The 27,362-nt window shown below is 41.1% G+C and overlaps 1 protein-coding gene across 19 annotated transcripts in view; it reads right to left on the bottom strand.

Annotated features, from left to right (window-relative positions):
• Positions 1-13,599: 13,599 nt before the first annotated feature.
• MRTFB (myocardin related transcription factor B) overlaps positions 13,600-27,362 on the bottom strand; it is a 266,554-nt gene continuing 252,791 nt past the window's right edge. For 16 of the 19 annotated variants that reach the window (XM_044302677.1, XM_044302681.1, XM_044302680.1 and 13 more), the window contains 3 exons: positions 23,817-23,877; positions 23,267-23,341; positions 13,600-15,308 (listed from right to left, as the gene is read on the bottom strand). In XM_044302677.1, the coding sequence (XP_044158612.1) occupies positions 14,785-15,308; positions 23,267-23,341; positions 23,817-23,877 (660 nt within the window). In that variant the 3' untranslated portion in view covers positions 13,600-14,784. The remainder of the gene's footprint in view (positions 15,309-23,266; positions 23,342-23,816; positions 23,878-27,362) is intronic. The other 3 variants (XM_044302684.1, XM_044302695.1, XM_044302696.1) reach the window with 1 other exon arrangement.

The raw sequence follows: 27,362 nt of genomic DNA, 5'->3' as shown, positions 1-27,362 counted from the left end.
CCGCGCTACCCTTCACTTTCACGTTGGGCGGGCTGGCGGCTTCTCTGTATGCCCTGTACTGCCGCCAGCCTGCACGTTCTTACTTACATGAAGGATGCAGCAGGAGGATCTCCTTCTCCTCTCTGCTGCCTGGAGGAGCTCCCTACATTTCTCCCGTGCCGTATCTGGGTAAGGACAGCTCAGGGGCAATATACGGTACCAGAATGAAAAATGTGTGGCAAATATGACTATAACCCCCCCTCATCTATAGGAATGCACCCATGTACTGCAGTATATGGGTGCATTCCTATGGATGAGGGGGGTTATAGTCATATTTAATATAAACACTGTCCAGGGACTATTCTGTAATTGGCATGTGTCTATATAAAATATGTTCATGGAGCCAAAATAAGCCCTACCCCAATAATAAGCCCTAGCCCTTTTTTCAGAGGAAAAAAATAATATAAGACCCTGTCTTATTTTCGGAGAAACACGGTAGGAGTAAGGCTTAATTGTGAAATGATTCTGTATGGATATTTTAAGCATGATGTGCTAAGACACAAATGAATCAGTGCAAATGGCATATAATGTGCTAATTGTATCAAAATGGCACTTGTGACATAACGGAACAGACATGCATGTTAGGGCTCATTCACACGACTGTATGAATGAGTCCGCATCCATTCCTCTATTTTGCAGAACAGGTGTAGACCCATTCATTTTAACGGGGCCGCAAAAGATGCGGACAGCACACAGCGTGCTGTCCGCATCTGAAGTTCCTTTCCACAGCCCCGCAAAAAATATATATAGAGCATGTCCTATTCTTGTCTCCAATTGCAGACAAGAATAGGCATTTTCGATGATAGCGGCAGCCATGTGCAGTCCGCAAATTGAAGAACGCACACCGGTCGGTATCCTTGTTTTATGCATCTGCAAAACACTACAGTCGTGTGAATGTAGCCTTAAGCTGTGTTGACAGCAAGTTTTTTCCCATGTTCAACATTTACATTGGGAAAAAGAGGAAGCAAACATTTATTTTGATAGTGGACCCTATGGTGATGGATGTGACAGTGTTACAGCAGTCTGAGGCATCCGTTTAACATATACAGGTCACGTATATTTTAAGCATAGGGCAAAAAGATGACATGAACACAGCCTAAGATGCAGTCCTCTTCGTTATGCCACTTCATGCCGATGTAAATTTACACCATATTTTGTGCTATGTACTACATGTTTCTGGTGCAATTTGTGCATTTTGCATAATAAGTATCTACTTTAGGCCTCTTGCACACGAACGTATTTTGTTTCTGTTTCTTTTTTTTGCGGATAGGATGCAGACCCATTCATTTCAATGGGTCCGCATAAAATGCGGACAGCACACAGTGTGCTATCCGCATCCGTATGTCCGTTTCGTAGACCCGCAAAAAAATAAATAAAAAACATGTCCTATTCCTCTAAAAAAAAGGATGGCATACGGATGTCATCTTTTTCTTTTTGCGGATCGCAAAACACATACGGTTGTGTGCATGTAGCCTTAAGTGAGATAATTCTACAGTGAAGTGTAATTGAAGATAATTTACCATCACAGACAGATGGACTCAGTTCTACATAATGGGCAGTTATGGTAAACTGGAAAACGTCATTAATTCTCCGACCACTTTATACGGTGAAAACTATTTTAGGCAGACACAGTCTGGAGAAGCTGCATATTTAAATAGCCTGAAATATAATTTCTGGCCAAGATTTCTTATACTGTCATATTTTGGCTTCACACAAGGATGTCTTTTTTCTCATAAACTGCTTACACAGCTCTGTACGTGAAGCATAAAACCGGAATGGATGAAATCTGTTTCTGACCACAACTAACATACAAAAACCAGAATTATTGAGGATATTTTTAAGAACTGGCACAAAAAGGATGTAATATTGTTTCTCTGCTCCTGATAAGTATAATGCAGATGGCTGTTATGGAAGATCCAGTCCCTATAAGACGTATGTGTGGTTAAGTGACTACAGTAACGCTTAAATAGTCACCAATGTTTTGAACTTAAATGGGTTGGGATTGCATAATTTTTATTTTTTTTTCAGAAACAGGGGCTCTCTTGTCCATGGGCGACGATGACTCATGAACCAGTGTGGTGCTATATTAAAAAAAAATATATGAAAACCCCTTCATGTGATCCTGAATAACCCCTATAATTACACTTTGCTGCTCATAATGCCACAATTGTGCCAAATTAAAGCATGACCGTGTGTCAAACATATAGTGCCACATAATTCCTAGAAAAACGTGACTTAGGCCTTAAAGGAGAACTAAGATCAATAAATTTGGTCATGCCATGTGTAACCTACAGTGGATAGAAAAAGTCTGCACACCCCTGTTAAAATGTCAGGTTTCTGTGCTGTAAACAAATCAGACAAAGATAAATCATTTCAGAACTTTCTCCACCTTTAGGCTACATGCACACGACAGTATGTGTTTTGCGGTCCGCAAATTGCGGCTCTGCCCCAAAAACGCAAATGACGATGCAAAACGGACAAGAATAGGACATGCTCTATTTTTTGGGCCGGAATGGAACCACGGACGCAGAAAACAAACGGTTGACAATCCGCATATTTTAACAGCTCTATAGAAACAAAATACATTCATGTGCATGTAGCCTTAATGTGACCTATAAACTGTACAACTCAATTGAAAAACAAACTGAAATCTTTTAGGTGGAGGGAAGAAAAAAAAATATATATATAAAAAAAATATGGTTGCATAAGTGTGCACACCCTTAAACTAATACTTTCTGAAAGCACCTTTTTATTTTATTACAGCACTCAGTCTTTTTGGGTATGAGTCTATCAGCATGGCACATTTTGACTTGGCAAGATTTGCCCACTCTTCTTTGCAAAAACAATCCAAATCTGCCAGATTGTAGGGCATCTCCTGTGCACCCCACAGATTCAGGTCTGGGCTCTGGCTGGGCCATTCCAAAACATTAATCTTCTTCTGGTGAAGCCATTCCTTTGTTGATTTGGATGTATGCTTTGGGTTGTTGTCATGCTGAAAGATGATGTTCTTCTTCATGTTCAGCTTTCTAGCAGAAGCCTGAAGGTTTTGTGCCAATATTGACTGGTATTTGGAACTGTTCATAACTCCCTTTAGCTTAAGGCTGGATTCACACGTCTGTTAAACACAGTCCGTGTGATACCGGTCTGGAGTGCTATGACACTGGTTGCTATGACACCGTGCGCTTCCTGCTGCCGCCGCAGTACAGTGGTACACTGGTATGATCTATAGCAGAGTATTACTGCGGCGGCAGCAGGAAGCGCACGGCGTCATAGCAACCGTGTATCCTGATCCGTCTTACAAATGCATTGAAATCCAGGCTGGTATCACAAGGCCACAGTTCCAGCTGAAGAAAACCAGCCCCTTGGAATGATGCTGCCACCACCATGCTTCACTGTGGGTACGGTGTACTTTTGGTGATGTGCAGTGTTGTTTTTGCGCCAAACATATCTTTTGGAATTATGGCCAAAAAGTTCAACCTTGGTTTTCATCAGACCATAACACCTTTCCCCACATGCTTTTGGGAGACTTCAGATGTATTTTTGCAAAATGTAGCCTGGCTTGGATGTTTTTTTTTTTTCGTAAGAAAAGGCTTTCATCTTGCCATTCTACCCTGTGTTCCATTGTATATCTAATGCCTTGGAAATTCTTTTGTACCCTTCTCCTGACTGATACCTTTTAACAATGAGATCCCTCTGATGCTTTGGAAGCTCTCTGTGGACCATGGCTTTTGCTGTGGGATTCGACTAAGAAAATTTCAGGAAAGACCAACTAGAGCAGCTGAACTTTATTTAGGGTTAATCAGAGGCACTTTAAATGGTGGCAGGTGTATGCCGACTCCTATTTAACAGGATTTTGAATGCGATTGCTTAACTTTGAACATAGCTACATCCCCAGTTATAAGAGGGGTGCACACTTAGGCTAGGTCTACATGACAACATTTGTCACACCAATGTCGTACAACAATTTTTATAATAGCAGTCTATGGTGTCGCACTGCAACATGCGACATGCTGCGACTGCGACAGAAAATCCATTCGAGATGGATTTTTCAGCGTCTGTCGCGTCACAGTTGCAGCATGTTGCAGTGCGACACCATAGACTGCTATTATAAAAATTTTGCGCGACAAATGTCGTCGTGTAGACCTAGCCTTATGCAACCACATTATTATTAGATTATTATTCAGTTTGTTTTTTCAATTGAGTGGTACAGTTTATAGGTCACATTAAAGGTGGAAAAATTTCTGAAATTATTTATCTTTGTCTAATTTTTTTACAACACAGAAACCTGACATTTTATCAGGCTTGTGTAGACTTATTATATCCACTGTGTGTAAAAAAAAAAACGTGTTTCGCAGATGTGGCAAGTGTTAGCTAGCGCCGCTGCGCTTTCATTCAGATGATCAGTTGGGGTCCAGCAGTTGGTTCTTCCCAATCAAGAAGTGATGTCTTAAGACTAGGGATAAGCGAACTTCAAGTTTTGAAGTTCGAGTTCTGGTATATGCTGAATGGCGTTATGGATTCTGTTACCACGGACCATAACGCAATTCCATGACGGAATGCATAACGAAATGCCTTTAGAGGCCTTCGGTCATAATAGAAGTCATAGCCAGCATAACGAAGCCGTCCGGTTTCCGTTATGCAGGCGAGAACACAATTCAGCATATACCAGAACTTCAAAACTTGACGTTTGCTCATCCCTACTTAAAGGGATTCTGCAGTTTGTTTAAACTGATAATCTATCCTCTGGATAGATCATCAGCGCCTGTTCACTTGAATGGAGCTTAGCCCTGCCCAGGCCATTGATACTACTCATGACGTCACTGGGCCTGCGGTAAACAGTGAGAAGGCCGCAGCGCTCCTGGAACGCCGCGGCCTTCTCAAACAGCTGATCGGCGGGGGTCCCAGGTGTCGGACCCCCGCCGATCAGATGCTGATTATCTATCCAGGGGATCGCTCATCAGTTTAAACAAACTGCAGAACCTCTTTAAGACACGTAGCTGTGTATTTACCTGATTAAAATGCTGTTTTTCTTTTGTTGATCCAGGGCTCCATTCCAGAGCTTAAAATGTAAATGAGGCCTTTGGTGCAATAAGGGTCTCACCGTTGCTTTTGTTGCACCCAAGCTCCACATTCTGTGGCCACCTCCTCCCTGGCTACTTTGCTGCTGCCTGGTCCTTTCAATCAAAGCAGCCAGAGAGAAGCCAAAAGGCCTAATTTGTAGTGTAAGAAAAATTATTATAACTTGGGAATGGAGCCTCAGATCAACAACAGGAAAACAGCATTTTAATCAGGTGAACCACATCATGTGTCTATGTAAACAGCTGGATAGGGAGGTCACTGGTGACCGACTCCATTTAAGGCGTCCTGTACACAGCAGAGTTGTTCACCTGATGTCTCTTCAGAGTCACACACTGCCTCCGAGGCAATGCATCTAATGAAGAATATCTCCATAATGCAGGATCCAGCGGAGCACAGCACAACATAAAAACACTTCTGTATCCCTGCTTATAACATTGGAGATATAGAATGGCCCCACATACCTACAGTATAATATATGTACGGTTGTGTGCATAAACCCTCAGGATTAACTGGTAATGACAGCAGGAAGAACAGTGTAAGGGGCTGATCACATATAGTTTTTGCTGTACGTCAAGCAGATATGTTTGTAAACAGAAAAAAAAAGGTATAGAAACGTATGGCGTGACCTACCCATACACTACATTTGGGCAAACATCTTTCAGAAGTGCATACTTTTGTCTCCATCTGTCACGGTTTACGTTTCTGTATGTTTTTTGCAGGATAGAATAATGTAGCATACCACACTTTTCTTTCCTGTAAAAAAAAAAGTATACAAATCTTTATTTTTGTTGCAGTGAATGGGAGACGGATGAAAATGTAAGACAATGGGGTAGATTTATCAAAACTGGTATAAAGAAAAACTGGCTTAGTTGGCCATAGCAACCAATCAAATTCTACCTTTTATTTTTCAGAGCTCCTTTGGAAAATGAAAGGATCAATCTGATTGGTTGCTCTGGGCAACTAAGCCAGTTTTTCTTTCTACTAGTTTTGATAAATCTGCCCCAATATGCTTCCATCTGTTAAACATATCCGTTTTGAGCCAGATATTTCCTTTGATACACTTCAATTCTTTATTTGAAAAAAAAGAAAGTTTTTTTTGTTAAAAAAACTGACACAAAATGAATTGAAATGAATGCACATCCATCAAACGTATATGTAAAAAATAAAAATAAATGATCACCACAAAATTGTATACATTTTTTCACTGTATGTAAAAAAGTATCCGTTTGACATACAGCAAAAATGAGATGTGAACAGGCCCTTACCTGTAAGGCTACTTTCACACTTGCGGCAGAGTGACCCGGCAAGCAGTTCCGTCGCCGGAACTGCCTGCCGGATTCAGCAAAACGTATGCCAACTGATGGCATTTGTAAGACTGATCAGCATCCTGATCAGTCTTACAAATGCATTGAAATGCCGAACCGTCTTTCCAGTGTTATCCGGAAAAACGGATCCGGCATTTATTTTTTTCACCTTTTTTTCAGTCTGCGCATGCGCAGACCGGATCTGTGATTTTGAATGCCGGATCCGGCACTAATACATTCCTATGGAAAAAAATGCCGGATCCGGCATTCAGGCAAGTCTTCAGTTTTTTTCGCCGGAGATAAAACCGTATCATGTTACGGTTTTATCTTCTGCCTGATCAGTCAAAATGACTGAACTGAAGACATCCTTATGCATCCTGAACGGATTACTCTCCATTCAGAATGCATGGGGATAAGCCTGATCAGTTCTTTTCCGGCATTGAGCCCTTTTGACGGAACTCACTGCCGGAAAAGAAAAACGCTAGTGTGAAAGTACCCTAAACTAGATGAAATTCTCAAATACAAATGAGGGGGTTCATATAATCCATATCCCTATGTTTTTCTTCTCCAGTGTGAGGATGGCCAGGTACTGATTCTAGTGAGGCATATTGTACAGGGTGGACCACAAGAAAGTAGCCCGCCTCCAATTTCTCCAGATCAAACTGCCTAATAGTAAATCTGTCTTAGCTGTCCATAGCAACCAATCAGAGCTCAGCTTTTAGTTCCTACAGGGCTCTGAAAAAATTAAAAGCTGAGCTCTGATTGGTTGTGATGGACAACTTAGATTTACTACTAGGCAGTTTGATTTGGAGATATGGGAGGTGGGCTACTTTTAAAAAATTATGGAAAGATGGATGCAAAAAAGAAAAGTGTAGTGGTGAAATCATTTGTGAATAGTCTATCTTAGGCCTCATGCACACGACCGTTGTGTGCATCGGCGTCCGTTACGTCATTTTTCACAGTTTAGAGGAGGTCCCATTCATTCCTATGGAGCTGTGAAAAAAAATAAATGATAGTCCTCCGTTTTTTCTCCGCGTCAGTGATCCGTGATTCCAGTCCGTCAAAAAATTATAACCTGTCCTATTCTTGTCAGTGGAAAACGGAGGACGGACCCATTCAAGTCAATGGGTCCATCAAAAAAAATGGATGCACAACTGGTATGTCATACAAGACCTTGGTGCAATAAAATTACACTTTTCATTAACCTTCCTTTTTTTTCCCCTGTCAGACAAAAAAAAAAAAAAGGAAGACACAAGGAAACACAACTGAAGCAAAATCGGACATGGACCACTGAAGCCAAATCACTGACAGTGAAAAAAGAGGACCTTTCACCTGGAAAAACATTGTGAACTAAGTATCCTGACATATAGAGCGGCGCCCAGGGATCTCACTGCACTTACTATTATCCCTGGGCGCCGCTCCGTTCTCCCGGTATAGGCTCCGGTATCTTCGCTCAGTAAGTTATAGTAGGCGGAGACTTCCCTTGATCTGCTGGGCGTCTCCTCCTCCTAGGCTGTAGCGCTGGCCAATCGCAGCACACAGCTCACAGCCTGGGAGAAAACATAGTAGATTCCTACACTGGGTAACATAGTGTAGGAATCTAGAGAGGACGTAACATTAAAAGAAACAAAGTACATCAGCGTAAAATGAATTTATTTTTATTTTGAAACACAAGAAATGCAGAAAAAATGATGCTCCTATTCAACAATTTATCAGTAGCTACAACATTGCCACTATGTACAAAATATCCAATGATAAATGTGCTACACATATAAAAATACAGTATGCATTACAATATGTACAATGTGCAAAACATCTGGCATTCGAACATCATGATATGGAATTGATTGCATGGGGTGCAAACTGCAAATACAAAGGCATCAAAAAAATCTCATAGAAAGGCAATACATGAATGGGCCCCTGAACAAAGTCACATTCAGATCTACAGGGGTTACCGAGGCAGGGCAGGTCACTGTTGTGTCATCATAAAGCAGCAAGCCACCGATTACAAAATCACAAAAAAAATTCTGCAAACAATAGTAAAGATGGTTCTGACTCTTTCACTGTTTTAAGAAGGTATTAGTAACAGATTCTTGGGGTTTCCATGTAAGAGTTAAGAATATGATCATCACAATGACTCCCTTTGGCAATCAACCTTGCAGAGTTTGTGATTCTGTAATCTTAGTCATCTTCACTGTGTTTAGCTTAATAGGGTTGTTCCACAAAAAGTATTCTACAGTTTTCAAACCAGCACCTGGAACTGAATACTTTTGTAACTGTATGTAATTTAAAATGTATTCTAGCTACTGAGTTATTCAATAAAATCTATCTGTATGGCGCCACCTGCTGTTTGCTTTTTTTCAAATTTTTCTTTCCTGCTCACCAAAAAGGAAGCACATGCTCAGTTCCATCCTTCAACGGCCACCAGCTGCGGTAGAAAGGATACTCCCCTGAGAAAGGACACGCTCCGTAAGCCGACAGCTTGAAATCTAAATCTAGCAGAGCAATTAGAGCAATAAATGGTGAGATCTCTGGATTTAGCTTTGTTAGAAAGAGGTTGTCATGCACTAGATTAAGAAGGATTTTCATATTTTACATTATTTATGGGATAACTGCTTTAAGTGTATGTCTTACTGAAATGTTCTCTAGTTGGTGTCTTATGATACATTTGTTACCAGAACATATTAATGAGCTTGTCTGGTTTAAATATCCTTCTAGGGCATTTAATTATAAGTTGGAGGGGGAAGGGGATTTCTCTCTGGTATCTTCATTCTATTTTCCAGAACTGAGAATGCCTACAAGGATAGCCTCTCATTCTGGAGGACCTGGAACATCTGTGTATCACAAGGACGGCTCTTTGATTTCAATGGACAACTTGTAACGCTTACCACGAACAGATTAAAGTTAGAGGACAACCATTAGCTACTGTAGGTTATTTTTAACCTGTTTTTCTAAAAGCTGTCACACTTCCTTAAAATAGAATGTCAGCATTTCCTCCTATTTCTGAAGATATCAAGTTGCATATTTGTGGAGCACAATTTGATTCCAGGTTCATGTAGACCAGTGATCTACACTCAACTATTGCTCTCCAGCCGTTGTGAAGCCATGGCTCCTCACATGTCCAGACATCTGCAGAGCCTAAAGTTAGGGAGCACTGTTGTAAGCATTCAAGTCATCTTAAACGCCTGTAATCAAGCTCAGAAAATCTCAATGTTAAAAGAAATACGGTAAGTTACATTTATGCCAAGATCTCAGTGACTGCACAGACGTTTGCACAAGCACATCCATCCAATGCAGTCTATGGACCAGCCGCATACTGGAACTTCAGTGTCCACACTCAGTCTTGGCTTCTGGATCGCAAGGGACACAGTGTAGGTTATAAAGTACGCAAGTACTTATTCAAACACGAATTATAAAACGTGGAGCCCTTCATAAATGGATGAATGGCAATGGATAAACTTCTCAATAAAGCGCATTTAGGGAATATGATTGTTTAACTCTTCATGGTTTTCCTTGGTATTAATACACATTTGTTGCACACATCTTTATGTATAAAATACTACTTTACCAATAAGCTGACAAGGCTAAAGGGGACTGGTGGAAAATATCACAACTAATGTGTATCATCAAGCCAACAAAATGGTGGTGTGAGCTGGGTGTAGTCAAATCACAGCTGAATGTAAAGCTGACCACTGCAGAAGCAAGTAGAAATAGACCGCGTTATACAATATACTTAAAAAACAGAAAAAAGGACTACCGGTAATAACATAAACCAAGTAGGAGGCATATAAATGCTTAATGAGGATTGCTCTGTGTAAATTTCACTATGTGCAGTGTTATTCCATTGGTGTCTATGGAGAGGGAATACAATAATATCCCAAGGACACGTCCCTGAGATATAGTAGAAGTCCTAAGATTAAAGGTCCTATTACATCTGCAGGTTCTTCAGACAACTGTCAGGAAGGAATCGTTCCTTCCTGGCAATCGCCTGCTCGCTAGCAGAGGAGACCGCATCTATTACATGCAGCGATCTCCTCCTCAGTATGAGTATCAATGCTAATGCCATCGCTCTTCCCAATACAGAATCATCATTTGCTAGCGGTCGAGTACTGATTACACTGCACAATCTGCCATCGACAAACGAGGATTTTTAAACCTGCCAAAAAGATTTCAATTACCCGATGAATGAGCTCGGTCATCGGGCAATTGGTGGAAGTATTACAATGCCAGATCATTGCTAACGATCATTCATATGAATGCTTGTTAGTGATAATCTTACAGATTACCTTCAGATGTAATCGGGTTCTCCCTCTGGATAGATCATCAGCATTTGATCGGCGAGGGTCCGACACCCTTGCCGATCAGCTGTTTAAGAAGGCAGCAGCTCGGGCAGTAGCGCCGTGGCCTTCTCGCTATTTACCGCAGGCCCAGTGACGTCACGACTAGTATCAATGGCCTAGGCGGGGCTAAGCTAGTCGTGAAGTCACTGGGCCTGCGGTAAACAGCGAGAAGGCCGCGGCACTACTGCCAGCGCCACTGCCTTCTCAAACAGCTGATCGGCAAGGGTCCCGGGTGTCGGACTCACGCCGATCAGATGAATAGATCGTCCATTAAAAAAAACTGTTGAACCCCATTAAGTCAGATCAGGGTATCTATATAATCTCCTGGTGGCACAACTTCATCCCCACTAAAAGTGTTTCTAAAGAGTAAAGACTGTAGGACAATGTGTTCAATCACATATTTGGGCTCACAGAGGTGAGGGACATACTAAGCATCATATTTTTTGTGCTCTTTGGAAGGAGGTTATAGATTTAAAGCTTACCCTTTTTGAATGCCTCATGTAAAGAGGCCTGTCTTGATGACAGGTTCCCTTTAAAGGGATTCTGTCACCTCTGACAAGCCATATACTAGAACACCTGCTGTTGACTCTAGATTAGTAATTTACATGTTGATACTCACCCCCATTCCCCCGCTATGTGCGCACAAACCGACCGTGGAATGCATAGAGTCTCCAGCCACTCACTTGGCTATTTTCGGAACTCCCATATAAATGAAAGGAGGGCATACCACTCATGTGCAGTGTGCTCTCCTTTCCTTTCGGGGACCAGTTCTGGAGATAGTGCCTGTCAGACATTGGTGGCATATCCTAGTGATGTGCCACCAATGTCTAAGATGAGGCAACTGCTACAATGCTAGAGGTTAGATGTAGAAATGTTAAAAAATATCAGCAGGGATGCAAAGAGGCTCATGCACAAAAATCAGTGTGAAAAAAGCCACTGTTGTTGTCACCAGCCACAAGAAACCAGAATTACTTTATTTTAAACTTCACCTGCAGAACATCTGAAATATGACAGGTTGGATTTATTCCCAATAATACATAAATTGTTGTGACAATATATTGCACTACCGTAAGAAAATGCAAGAGTAGACCACACTAAGAATGTGATGACCCCGGTCTTAGGTGTCCTAAAGACTGATTGGCACTAATGATTTTGTAGCTGCTGTCCCGTGACTAATAATAGCACTGCTAGCCATAAGCAACTGAATATCAGGTCGTACGTGGGGGTTATAGACAAGCGGAAAGGATTGATATCACATGAAGAATCAGTTACAAGATCCTCAGTATGTTCATGACCGCAGATTTAGTATTTAGGTATCATTAGATGGGATGTCCAAACCTTTTTTACTTAAAGGGAACCTGTCATCAACTTTTTGCTTCCCATACTAATGGCAGCATAAAAGTAGAGACAGGTGAGTTGATTTCAGCGGTCTGTCATTTGGAAGTTAAAAGTAAGTGGTTGCTGAGAACCAACAATCATTGCAGACTGGGCCTGGAAAAGAGTCATGGCCACCTCAGAAGAGTCCTGGTTATTCATGGATTCCTGCTGATGACTGACCGGCTTCTACCTAGTATTCTCCCTTTCTGTCTAGGAGAGAACTGCCAATCATCAGCAGATGGGTGAGAGAGCAGGAGATTATGGATAACCAGGACTCTTCTCAGGTAGATTTGACTCTTTTCCAGGCCTGGGCTGTAATGATTATGATGCTGGTTCTCGGCAGCCACTAACTTTTAGCTCATGAGTGACACACCGCTGAAATCAGCATTTCTGTCACTATTTTATGCTGCCCTCAGTGAGGTCACCATAAAGTTGATGACAGGTTCCCTTTAAATGGGCCTGAGCTGCAATAGCAAACACATGGAAAAAAGAGAGTTCATTTTGATCCCAATCAACCCCTTAAAGGGGTTGTCCAGGTTCAGAGCTGAACCTGGACATCCCTCCATTTTCACCCCGGCAGCCCCCCTGACATGAGCATCGGAGCAGTTCATGCTCCGATGCTCTCCTTTGCCCTGCGCTAAATCGCGCAGGGCAAAGGCATTTTTCAGAGTTCCGGTGACATACCGGGCTCTCTATGGGGCTGACAGGCAGCCCGGTGACGTCACCGGCACTGATGGGCGGGATTTGGCTCTGCCCTAGCCAGTAAAACGGCTAGGGCAGAGCTAAAGCCCGCCCCTCAGAGCCGGTGACTTCACCGAACACACTGCTGGGCGGAAGTTACCGCCCGGCAGTGTGTTATTGTAAACACAAGAGCCTGTGCCCTGCGCGATCTAGCGCAGGGCACAGGAGCGCATCGGAGCATGAGATGCTCCGATGCCAGGCTCAGGAGGGCTGCCGGGGTGAAAATAAGGGTATGTCCGGGTTCAGCTCTGAACCCGGACAACCCCTTTAACTCTCTTTATAACTTCATAACTTGCTCCTGATATTTTAGAGAGGCAGACTGAGAGAGGTTATAACAAGTGTGGTAGGAAGGAGCATTGAAAATTGTGGGGATTATTTTGGTTAATTTTTCCTCCCAACAATTCTCAGTGTTGAAAATAAGAAAAAACACAACCTGAAGGTAAAAAGGAAGGAAAAAAAAACAAAAAAACTTCTGCTTAAAAAAATGGTAAGGTGGCTGAAACCAGTACTAAGTATTTGCCTTACCAGTGACTACATAGTGATACAGTATTTCTGTTTTACCCTCCCAGATAAGAACATGGAAATGCAATTCAGTGATCGTCCGGTGAATTTGCAATCACTGCAGTCTTCAAAAAAGCCAGGTATGACCATGGTAGATTCCCTTCCTTGTAGAATTATGCCCGTGACTACATGCAGAAGCAGCGTATAGCTACTCTTAGTCAAGGAAACGCCAGTTTATGTTTATTTACAGTCTTATTTCTCCATTCGTATATTTGAGTTTGTAACTATATTTACAAGGTTTACAACTTTTTCAAAAATATTCTATATACATGTCATGTAGTGGACAGTTCGAAGCTCATATCCCTTTCTTCTCCCTCTTAGTAAAGTAGAATCTATATCATTCAGTCTAACATTATATATATATATATATATATATATATATATATATTTTGGTGCATGCCATTTTGGGAAGGAAAGCAAAATAAAAAAAAAGCCTGTGCGCTTAATCTATAGCAGGTGACCTCTTGGTAAAAAAAAAAAAATCATTTCATACAATTCTGTACAGAATATTACAGTAGGTTTTCAGAGAGGAGGCCATAAAATCCCTTTGTTCTTAACCGTTACAAAAGGCAATATAAAATAAAGCAAACTGACACTATCTTTAAAGTCTCATACGAAAAAAAAAAAAAAAAAAAGCCCCTCTGTAAAATGAATACATTAAACCAGCATTTTCCAGCAACACAATTACAGTTTTGTAATGATGCATGAACCGCCTTACTAAAGTAAGATTTTGCGTCTTTTTTTTTTTTTTTTTAGGCTTCTCTATGATTTGACAGGAAAATGGCAGTAAAATGTAAATTATATAAACGTATGCTTTCTACAAGGTTTACATCATTGTTTCATGACAGATAAAGCCAATTAAGCATCACGCACATATCTTCACTTCTGCATATCTTGTGAAGATTCTAGTGCGAACCCTGAACCAGTCAGCGCTTTGCCATGGAGTAATGTTGGCTCAGCCTGTTCACAGGAACAGTCAAGTGCAGTTACTTTTAGAGGAAAAAAGAAATCCACCTTTAGTGGAAAAAAACATCAGATATATAGTTGCTATTGTCAATTTGTGTACAATTCCCCCAATGATCGTTCCATTTTTTAATCTCCTAATGTTTTCTGATCTAACCAGCGTTCTTGACCCACCAGTACTGGTCACCTTTTAGGTTTGTTTTTTACCTGTACAGTGTAGTGTCTCTCCCTAGTGGCCTGCCAGTAATATATTTGGGAATCCAGTGCAGTTAAATGCTGCAGATCACTTTGTATCCTGCTGTTTTGGTGTAACTGCTGCAATTACAACCATTTTCCAGCTTAGATTTTTCAAAGTAAAATCCGAGATCTACAGTAAATGTTTACTCCCATTGCAACTGCAAGTCATTAGTGTCCAAAAAGTCAGTGGAGAACATGCTTGGGATGGTGGAGCTTAAAGGAGTAAGAGAAGAGGCGGAATTTGGCATAGTAATGTCCAGCCATTCCATGTTGTCCAGGTTTGTGTCTTGGAGGTCTAGAGATAAGCAACTGGTTGCAGTGAATGGGGTGTCCGTGGTCTCCATAGGGGTCGAATCATGGTCCAGTATGCTGTGAAGATCATTGTTCAGGTCATCAATTAGAGAAAATGTATCTCTGCCATCACTATGGCTGTCTAGATGAAGAATGTTAGTTCCTGGTGGTAGGGTTCCATCCAAGAATGCCTCCAGTTGGCTTTCTAAGCTAAGTGACAGACTGTTTGTTGGTTCTAAAGACAATGGAGGGGCTACATGTATCTGTGGTGGTGGTCTTGATACTACCGTGTTCACTGGCATAGTGGTTACACTGGCAGTAACAGGTCTCATCTTTGATATTGGCGAAGGTTGTTCTTTAATTAGAGGAGAAATTTCTGGAAAAATAAATAGACAAGGTTAACTCTTCTAAAGGCTTCACTTGGGAAACACAGTAATAAGTAATGATATGCTTTCTAATCTTTGATCTGCATAAGACCACAAACACTGTTAGTACTATATATTTTATCGACTTACAGCAGCAATAAATGTAACGTTTCTATAATTTGTGCAGTTCAATACAATTTTATGTTCACTGAAGATGTGGCAGTCATGCATGGGTTCCTAGTGCCTAAGAAGGCCCTAAAGAAGTATCCCCATATCTCCATGTATGGCATTTCGACAGGACACACCTAAAATTCATATAGGTGTGGGCTCCACCTCTGGGGCCCATTCTCTATAGAGGTTCAGATCCTGTGGATATACCATAAAAGTCAACATGGGAATACCCATTTCAGTTTACACCTGTATTATAAATGGCACATGGTAAAAGGTAAGGGGCCCTGTTACAGATTTTGCACTGGGGCCCCAGAGCTAGACACACCTCTGCTTCCCAGTAAGCAGCCATATGAGACAGAATGTTCCATATACTGTATAATAGTGTGTGTGAGAGATTATTGTCTTTATTAAGTGCTACCTGAATGTGAATGAATACGTTATGGTGGACATCAGATAAGCAGTTAGCAATACCACTTGTCAGACACACAATGCCTTTAAGGAAAGATCATGTTAAAGCCCTCTGTTGTTTTCCAGATGTATACATTTATCCAGATCCAATTTTTAAACAGAATATCCTCCGAGACAATGAAACCTTTTCTCAGAGTCTGATACTAACCACCACTTGTATTCCCAGCAGTGATAAATTACCGACAACCAGCCTTCACCGCTAATAGATTTTCCAAACTGGAGGAGTCATTTCTTTGTATTCCATGAGAAACTTACAGCACTAGTATTGTTATCATGTATGTGCCTGAACAAAGCTTTAAAGTGGAGCTTAATCCTCTGGAAATATAGAAGACGGTAAATCAACAGTATATATATATGCTTGGCTATAGATAAGGGTATAGCTGCAATTGAACCTATGAGAGGAGAGAAAAATGTATGGAAAGTGCATTCTCTACAAATTAACTGGAATACACAGGCGTGTGCTGTACTCCATGGAGGCCACTCTCTGTATATACAATTACATATACATTCTCTTGTATTGTGATAACTATAAAGGGGCTTTGCAGAACTTGTTTGGGGAGATTTATCAAGACTAGAATTCCCATACGCCAGTCTTGATCCACTGTGAAGATGCCTCTTAATAAATTAGGCACATCTCTGGGCTTCCATGCGCCTATAAGCTAGGAGCTGGCGCAGACTTGAGCTATAACCAATACCAGTTTCTAGTGTAAGTTACAGTAAATTCTACGGGCTGCGGTAGGTCCTGCCTCTCCCACTAAACCCTGCCCCTTTTATTGCCACTTTGGCACAGTCGCGAGAAACTCAAAAAGTAGCGAATTATGGCACAAATATGATGTGGCATAAAAAGCTTGATAAATGCCTTACTGTTCAATAAGCACTTATATTCCCCATGAGTTAACACTCTGCCTTGTGCCGTTCCTCTGTAATTCTTCCTGGAAATTGAGGAATAAATTGACAACTGGGTGGTACCATTGCCCTTGCTGATGGGGTGGGTCCCTACACAGTCTAGTACCATAAGCGTTGATTGGATAATGCCTAAATGGGCACATGGCCCTTTGACAATGGAAAGGGTAAGAGCCAATTTTCAATGTATTCATACATTTTCAAACAGAATAACAGAGGAACAGCATTGCAGAGAGTTCAAATAAAAGATGCCACATAACAGTTTTCTATCGGGAATAAAAGTCTTTACTACAGACATATCAGAATACCGATGCTGAGTGCAATTGTGTAATTTCTATCTTCATACTAGCTTTTGACACTGTACTCCCACAATCCAGCAGTAAAATGCATTGAGAGGACTCCTCTTTGAGTCCTCTCCATTGTGTGTGCGAGCTCAGGAGTCCTCTCCATTGTGTGTGCGAGCTCAGGAGTCCTCTCCATTGTGTGTGCGAGCTCAGGAGTCCTCTCCATTGTGTGTGCGAGCTCAGGAGTCCTCTCCATTGTGTGTGCGAGCTCAGGAGTCCTCTCCATTGTGTGTGCGAGCTCAGGAGTCCTCTCCATTGTGTGTGCGAGCTCAGGAGTCCTCTCCATTGTGTGTGTGAGCTCAGTGCATTTTAATGCTGGTTTGTAGGAGAACAGCATCAGAATGGAAATGAGTATGAAGATAAAAAATACATAATTGGATTCAGTACCAGTTACACTATACACCGCTTACTCTAGTTTGAAGGTGTTTTGGAGCTGACAGATTCCCTGGCCATAAGCTTTTATTGAAATGTTGTATTACCACACTGTGCCCACTAAAGTCAATAAGTGACCGTGTAATAAACAGAACAGGTGCATTTTAGGCTGCGTTTCATCTGAATTATGAAGGTATAGCCTTTCACAGGAGGCCACAAAAAAAACATGGATGGGGTGTAAAAAAATATATAAATAGATGATTGTGACTGTCCAGATGAAAGGAAATGGTAGATAATTAGTAAAAAAAAAAGTGAGTGGTATGTGACTACTGGAGCTAAAGGCGATTTATTGTTTTTTTTCTATATCTTTTTTCCATACATTTCTCTGAAAAGGGAGATTTGTTCTGTGCTGAGGATGTGGTTGAAATCCAAACGGACTGCTACCTATCAAATGTTTAAATCTCAGCACTCTCATTAACATCAGTATTCTCTGACAGCAAGATGAAACAGAGCTGAAAATTGACCGCTTGCCATGAACATAATCAGCCTACACTTTCTCCACTGAGCATTGTAATGGATTCTCAAGCTGCAGGTTTTGCTCTGTCTCCCTTAGGTGCTAAATCTAAAAGGGAAATTGCGTCATAAGCCACTCGCACCCATTAAGTGCTGAAAGAGCCTGCAATAAATCTCATCTTTCTTCAAAGACAAAAGGAGACCAAACTTGGGAGGAAAATGGTGTTAAACGCATCTTCGAATAGTATAAAAGAAAAAAATGATTTATAGTGAAGTCCATAAAGAGATGAAGTCTACCGATCAGAATCTTGTAAAAGCCAAGCCAGAGAGCATTACTGGTAAGGACACACTGCTCTGAGGTCTGTGTAACACCACACTCAGCACCATTTCACTGCTACATCTGAAAAGAATACGCATTAGGCGCGGATTTCACATGACATTTTGAGGTCACTTCATACATTTATAAAATGTGGTGTGGAACTTAAATTGCTAAAAACAATGGCCCAGATTTACTATTGTGTCTGCACCAAAAAAAGGGTCTCAAAAAGTGGCGCCATTTGGCACATTTAGGGATTCTACACTTTTTTTTCTGGCATGCTCGGCAAGGGTTGGGGCTTAGTGGAAAGGGGTGGAGCCTAAGATGCACCACATTTCTGGCATAAAAATCTGTCTCAAAGTAAGCCAAGCCTATGCCATCCTTACAATTAGTAAATCTGGGCCAATGTTTTTAGCCAGCATCAATTTTGGAAAGGTCATCATTTTTTTATATTTATAACAGAGGGAAGGGTATAGCAAACAAGCTTCTGATCAGTACTAGGAGTATGGTGCCCTAATGTAAAGGAGCACGTCCCTGTTATGGTCCAATTGATATAAAGGGAATCAGAAACCTATTGTTTAAATCATGTTTTTATGTTAAAACATTTTTAAAGAATGGATGTTGCTTTAAAATTTTCACATCACTATCTCCTATATATTTTTTAAAAATCCTAAAATCCTGCAGTTTTCGCACTGTCCACTAAGTCTAATAATAGACACCATTTTTTGGTCTGTATAGATCACTTTTCAGCATTCATCTCATGATTATCACTGGCAGGATTAGAATAACAGATATATGGATAACACAGGATTCACCATCCACAATCGTGATATTAGAGCTCATCTACTCCTCCTGACCCCTGAACAGTTCACACAGGATGCCTAGAAACCTCTCCCATAGAAGTCCATGAGCATCCTCAGTCTATTCTGTCTATGGCTCATGGTGGCTGATGTACGGCAAAGCTCTAAATGCTGTTAACAACAAGACAAGATGGCCATCCCAATAATCATGTTCAGGAAATAGAATAAAAACAGATTAGAAAAAATTATCTGCATAATTATCTGGTTTTAAATGGGCAAAAAAATATATGCAACACATTCTCTTTAAAGGAGTCCTTTCCATTATACCTTTTCTCTGTGTAGGTTACACTCTTGGCTTACAGTGATGTCTCTTCATCATTGTAGGTAAAGTTTTGATTTCTAACCGCATAGAATGCAAGTCTTTACATTTTCAACTATATATTTCCAAATGAGATCTACTCTTGGTCACTTAAACAATTAGTAAATTCAGGAACATGGTAGTAAATTGTTGGCAATTTAAAAAATTAAAAGAAACTGGGGCATAATAACTATTTGCAACTGGTGTACGTGCTTTACAACACTTTTCTAACTTTTTCACTTGCCATACAAAGGGGTGAGGGTTATCAGAAAAGGGGTATGCCTTTATGTAAAGGTCCTGGCCTAATTTCATCTCCATTTGCCCAAAAATAAGCCAAAATTCTGGTGCATTTTTGGAGTAAAGCCAAACCAATTTATAGGTGGAGTAAACCTAGATTACACAGTATGGTTGCACCTGGTATCGAATTTTCAATACCCAATCTATACTTTTGTACCCAGAACGATACCGGGATTTGCTATTTTCCTATACTAGGCTGCACTACTGCCACAGGGTCTCCTCCCCTCAGAATATTTATTGGTGGTGCAGTGGCAGTTCCAATCAGAGCCCCAGCAGTGAAATTGCGGGGCTCCGATCGATTACCATGGCAGCCAGGACACCACTAAGGCTGGGTTCAGACCTGAGCGTTTTACAGCGCGTTCCTACGCGCTGTAAAACGCTCAACAGGCAAGAACGAATGATTCCCTATGGGAATGGTTCTCACCTGAGCGTTTTACAGCGCGTATGATCGCGCTGTAAAACGCCCGACACCCCAAGAAGTACACTGGCTTCTTTGGGGCCTCTTGTCGCGCGTTGCCGTACATAGACTTCAGCGGGAATGCGCGACAATGGGCGTTCGCTTGTCTCTGTATGCGCGATTGTAAACGCGCATACAATCGCGCATAAAGAGCGCTCCATCCCGAACGCTAAGGTCTGAACCCAGCCTAAAGCCTTCCAGGGCTGCCATGGTAAGATCCCTGCTGCTGTGTGCACAAAGCACCGTGCAGCAGGGACAGTGTCAGAATCCTATTCACCCTAACAGAGCTCTATTAGGGTGAATTGGACAAAGGTTCTAGCCCCCAAAGGTGGCTAAAGTAAAAAAATAATAATAATTAAGAAACATGCAAACGTTAGTATGGATCCGGAAGGCTGTTCTCCTGTCGGAACAGCCTGCTGGACAATCCTAACGCCAGTGGGAAAGAAGCCTAAATCTGGAATGTGAATTATGATACTCCAGATTTACAAAGGTCTGTGAGCCTGAATTGTTAATTTGTCTAATATTAAAACTGCTATTCATGTTCTTAGACAGTGCAAAGTTCAACAGTATTCGTAAATCTTCCTCACTCTGTATGCAGCCCTGCAAAGCCTTCTAAGGCCCCAGCACAAGGGTTAACAGACTGCTGCATACAAGAGACGGCTGCTTAGCCTCCTAATTCATGGTTTAATTTTCCTTCAGCTGTTACTTATTTAAGTTTGGCTCCAGTGTTCAAGTCAGCGGCCAATATGCCTGTAACACAAGCCTGTCATTCTCCTATCAGCAGAGCGGCTCATTGAGAATGACTGTCAAGAAGCTGAAGTTGGGCTGCAGGCTCCTGTCACTTTACTGCAAAGAAAGAAAATACTCCCAGTACCACAGAAAAGTGTCCTTTTACACAGACTGATTATCTAGCAGATTATCAAGGATGAGCGTTTGTATAAATCGGAGTAAAAAGCGCACTCGTTCATCGGGCGATTGTGTCCTTCTGCCGGCACCAAAAATCATTGTGTCTGTGCAGCAGATCTTACTGCATAGGAATAATGGATTTCTATGGGGAGTAGCAATCGTTGCATCATTCATTTGCCCCCATACAGCGGAGGTGATTGCTGCAGGTATATACAGCCCTCATCTCTGCTGGCGATCAGGCAACTGTCGGGAACGTTCAGTTGGTACCCCACAATTGGCTGAAAGAATGGTCCGTGTAAACGGACCCTGAACAGTTGGTAGGAGAATTTCTGCCATATCTCGGAGAAGATTGTAAAGGATTCAGCTGGGAAATTCTAATGTTATGAAGATCCAGCAGTGCGACACCATGGGATAAAAACTCAGTGAATTGATGTTTCAAAAGGAAACTAGCGACTTCTACCTGCCTGGCTTTGCTTGATTGTCAAGTCTCTCCTCATTTATATATAGGCAAGCTGAGCTGGGCAGGGAGAAGCTGGCGGGGAGTCACCTAGATGACTCTTCTCTAAGTTTCCATTGCATTCTGTAATGAGGGAGCCTGTTGGGATTTAATTCTACCCGTGGCTTGGGCAGCACAAATCTCCTGACAAGTTCAATAAAAAAAATAATAATATTTTGTGCAGTTTTGCCCAATAGAAAATCATATCTGATAAGGCTACCTGATAAATGTTACACTGGATATTTTCATTTGGATTATGAATGCTTGTGGTTTTATAGACCCTTTAAAGGCTAAAAAAAATTAAATGATTGCATTGTAATCATTTTGAGCTAAAAAAAATTCCATTGGTTTTTATTAAAAGTATGCAGTCCTTTTTTCTGTACATAGCTGAGATGCTCTAGTAGCAGCTTCTGGATTTTCTCTCTTTTATGTCAGTTGGGGAGCAGACGTCTCCTTATCTCTGACATTATAAACACTCATTATAGCTCAGTTCCTATCTTACTGATAAGAATGTGTTTATGACCTCTTAGTAGTTTAGAAATAAGGGTTATTAAATGACAGCACAAAGTGAAAGTAGGAGTCACACAGCTAGAAAAACAGTTTGTGACAGAACGACTCAATATCTTTAATAAAGGCCAATTGCAAATAGGATTTTTAGCCCAAAATGAGTAAAATGCAATCATAAACAAAAATTGTCGTTGAAGGTGTACATAGCCTTTAAGCGTACTTACCGGGTGCTTTTTTTAAAGCATGTCAAGAAAGTGTCCAAGACTCTGAATTGTGACATGACATGGATTATGTGACATAATATTACAGTGTTTTGTGGAAGGCCTGTTAAGTTGTGACACACGGCATACATAAAATGTTAAAGAGCGTCTGTCAGCATGATCAACCCAATTAAACCAGGGATTTTGCTTGGTAGGGCTGATCATGCTGATTAAATTATTATCTGTCTATAGGTTGAACCGCTGCCAAGATATAATACATTTTATATTTATGCAAATGACTAATATTGAGCACCGAGGGGCCAGACACAGAGCTTGTAGCACCGTTACTGCTTTGTGCTCTGTTCACGCTGTCCAACATCTAGCCCTGTCTTCTGGTGCCTTCGCTGTGGCTCACTTAGTCATTATGGTGGTGTCCACTAGAAATGCATTTTTCTAAAGTGCTAGGACTAATATATGCATGCTGACATTCATTGGTGGCAGCAGAGCCTGTGGAGAAGGGAGAGAGAGCGCTATACAGGGAGGAGAGAATACTGACCTTTCGATCCTCCCAGCAGCTGCGCTCATTTGCTGTCTGTGAAGAGAGTGAACTGAGCACAGAGGCCTAGCAGTAGTAGTGCTCCAAGCACTATGACCAGCCCCTCGGTGCTCAAAATTGGTCATTTGCATAAATATAAAAAGTATTATATCTGGGCAGTAGTTCAACCTATACATAAAAGACAGATTTCAATTTGATAAGCATGATCAACCCTACCAGGCAATATACCTGGCTTAATAGGGTTGATCATGCTGACAGATGCTCTTTAAGTAGCTATGCAAATACACAAAATATATGGCATTTACCTGGGTTACAGTCTGCTTTACAGAGCAGAGCTGCATTCACAGTTCCCCTGGTTTCTGCTGAATACAGTCGGCAATCTGGTGCAAACAAAGTGGATAATTTACAAGTGGATTCTGCAGCAGATTGCAACCTACACTTTGCAAAGGGTGAAATCCAATGCGCGAATCCACAACAAATTGACAACATAATATGTAAGCTGTTGATTTGAACATCTGCAGCATGTTCACAATTCAATGTGGATATTTTTTGGAAGTTGCGGATGGAGTTTTGAAAACCCAATCCACACATACCATAAATTACTGTGGAATCTACGCCACCACTACTGCACCCAGCCCAACAGCTTGGCAGGGCTCTAGAGTTAGTTTCTTCAACATCAGATTACTGTAGACGTGATTTCTGCACATAAATGCAGCTCTAACCTCCACTGACGAGCAGGCAGTTATCGGAAGGGACGGTTCCGATAATTGCCTGCTCAGTTTGTGCATGTAAATGCACCTTTAAATATTTTACATGACCCTTTTGACTATAAAGATAGTGAATGCATTTTCTTACCTCCACTTTTGATGAGTATATCAAACAAGTCATCCATCTGCTGGCTGTGTGCATTCGTTACCTGCATATCAATAGAAATAAAGTCCATGAAATACATTGTGCATCTTTACCTCCTGCACATCATCTACTGGTAAATTGATATGTATTACTAATAACAATAGTATAATAATAGTAATCCTTCCTTGCAACCAAAGCAATAAGAAAAATCTGTATATATAAGTGCTGGAGTTATTGTCCTGGCCCTGTTAATCAAAAATACATTTGCATATGAATTAAAAGTACTTTTTCTACAGAATGACGCAACAGATCACCAAGGACTGATTCGCACAACTGTAGTCGGCCCGGGAAACATGGGCCGTGTGTCAGACGCATCTCCCTAACTCAAAATGACTTTATGATACAACCAGTTCCTATCTAATTGCGGGGCTACTATGAGTATAGCACAATAGATCTGCCATCAGATATCCACTGTATTATAAATGACTATGATGCAGCCAGTTCGGGTCAGGGGGGCAACGGTCGGCCTGTGAGATGCAGCCAACACATGGCCAGTGTTTCCCAGGCCGATCATGGTCACGTGAATCGGCCCTTGGTGATCCATTGCTTCATTCTGGAAGAAAAGTACTTTTAATCCATATACAAATGAGCAGCTAAGTGCACCGAGGGCGGGCCAAGTCACTCTGACCCTTGCTCCCTATGCTTCCTCTGCCAGCCAAACACATTTGTGTGTACCCGCCCTCAGGGAAAGGTCATTATATTCAGCTGATCTAGTCCTCCAAAGCATTGTGACTATTTTATCAGCAAATTTCCTGGTCACAGACTCCCATTAAAATTATAACCCTGTAGGAAAATATTTTTGGGAAAGCTGTACATTTTTATCGTGAATTTCCACTATTTTTTTTTTATTCCAGACTGATTTTTTTTCTTGAAGGGGTTGTTTCATGACACTGATGACATCGGCAGGGGTCTGACTGATCAGCATCCCTGCTGATCAGCCGTTTGTGCGAGCGCTGCGTCCTTTTTATGGTTTGTCTGCACACACCGCCTACATTGTAGTGGGATGCCAGGAGTCGGAGCCTTGCCGATCTGATGACCAACCCTGATAATAGGTCATCAATATCATGAATTTGGAATATCCCTTTTAATAAATCTCTTGGCTTGATATCCTTGATAGACAAGCTTTTAAAAAAAATAAAAATAAATCCCCCCCCCCCCCCCCAAAAGTGCCACTTATCTTGGGATATCCCAACTGAACAGGGCGGACATCTGTAGCCTCACATGTATTATTCAGTTTATATCTAATGTTGGTGAAAATTGCATTGATTAAAAAGCTGCATCTAAAAGTGCACCAGATTTATAACATTTGTCTTTTTACCGCAACAAAAAAAAAAAGATAAAAGGCGAGTACAGTGATCCTGGTCCAACCATCAAAGTACTTTCTGACATATAAAGGAATTGAAACAGTCAGACCATTCCAATGCACCAGATTTATTTACAGCTTTTAACAAACTAAGTGCAATTCTCGTCAAGTACCCTGCAATTTCAGTGTTACAAAATATCTAACGTTTAATGAATGTGGGCCAGAGAGCTGACTGCACAAGTGTTGTCACTATTGTCAGCTTCTGTGCTCCCCCTGGTGGTGGAAGAATTGTATTATTTAACTCTATGCAGATTTGGAGTTCTGTCAAAGCTCTGTCTGCTATAAAGATATATATTATATATTTTTTCAACTTACATATGAAATTTTAGGCATTGCGCTTTGTGTACATGCCGATACATAAAGGTGGATCTTGAATTTTACAATACTTTCTTTTAATAGGACCATGGAAGATGTGAGTCAGAAGGCAGCAGGACACAAGTCCCAGTTCTGCCATTATGTGGTTTTTGCGGCATCTTGGAAAGATGTAGCTTGGTTTCTAATCATAGCTCGCAGCGCTGATAGAAAGTCGTCTCCTTTGTACATGTGTGCCTGAGCTAGACAGTGCGGCATATGTTTAAATGCTAATATGGGCTGGGTGTTGTCTGCTTTCTGTGAAAACAAGCTCCTTTTCAGGAAAGTTTTATTAATTTCCTTTTTTTATTGTGCAAGGATGGTTTCCACTTCTGTCTGACAGATGTTTCTAATACCTGAGCTGTGATTCACTGACACCAGTACAGACTTTCATATATCACTCATCAAAGCACAGAAAAGATACGTAAAGAAAACGTTATAAAGACTGAAACTATAATATTGGCAGGAAAACACATTTCATGGCCATGGATCCCCTGACACAGGTACAGCACTCATTTGTATGTTTACCATGGTATGAATGAGACCAGTCTCCCATGTTTGCCCGCAGTCCATGTTCTCAAGGGACAGTCCTACAAAAATAGACTGCAGCTTATGCAAATTTGTATAAAATGGGTCTTTTCTGGGAATTTTGGAGGTGTTCTAGGGCTTAACCAGGCAGCTCTTAAAATGTCCCATGAATTGGAATGTACAAGGATTGTGCCACAAATAATATTCTAGATTTTTCAAACCAGCACCTGGATCTGAATAATTTGGTAATTGCATGTAATTCAAAATTTTGCATAGCCACTGAGCTATTCTATAATATGTATATCGCCACCTGCTGTTGGTTCATTTCCTTATTTCTTGTCCACCTCACAGAGGAGGTTGCACATGTTCAGTTTAAAACCTTCAACTGTCATCAGCCAAATGTTCTGTTAAAAAACCTGGCAGTTACAGGAAGAATGATGCAGAAAGGACACTCCCCTGAGAAAGGACACACTCCCCAAGCTGCCAGCCTGAAAGAAATCTAGCAGGGCTATTGGAGCAATGAATACAGAGATCTTTGGATCCATGTGAGGAACACGGCTGGTCCTAGCTTTGGTAGAAAGAGATTGTCATGCACTATATGATGTCTGGTTTTTATTTTAAAGGGCAAGTACCACCTAATTTTTTTTTTTTTTTATATAATTCAAACCAAATACTGGTTTTATATTCTAAGGGTACGTTCACATGCAGCAAATCACAGCAAGTTAAACTAAAACTGCAAAAAACGCCTGAAATGGGTTGGGATAATAGAAGGTCTCTCACTGCTTCAAACTTTGCACTGCAAAGGTAGAAAGATGCAGGGGAAACTTGCAGCAAGTGGCATGCTGTGGGGCAAAGACCTGCAGCACAACTCCTCTGCAGTGCGAGGATGGGAGCTTTATAATCTCATCCACTTTGCTTGTAGTGTAAATTCTGTGGATTTTCTGCGCAAAATTCTGCTGCGTAAAATACAGAGAATTAACACCATGTGTGAATGTATATATTAATGTAAGGCTATACCATGGTAGCAGATTAGGTTTTCACAGACAGCACGGACTAAAACTTAACTTTTATTAAATATAAAGATAAAAAAACAATAATGTGGCTAAACAGACAAGGGGCCCACAAAAATTTGTGACAAAATCAAAAACAAAAAGAAGGAAGAGCAAAGGAGAGGATTAGGCCAGAAGGTGCATAGGGAAGGGCATACCACGTGTGAACGGATCCGGATTATTTTCTTCTACTTTGTT

The sequence above is a fragment of the Bufo gargarizans genome, chromosome 8 (assembly GCF_014858855.1).
Source record: "Bufo gargarizans isolate SCDJY-AF-19 chromosome 8, ASM1485885v1, whole genome shotgun sequence".
In the NCBI taxonomy this organism is placed as follows: domain Eukaryota; kingdom Metazoa; phylum Chordata; class Amphibia; order Anura; family Bufonidae; genus Bufo; species Bufo gargarizans.
This window is presented reverse-complemented; position numbering and strand designations above follow the sequence as displayed.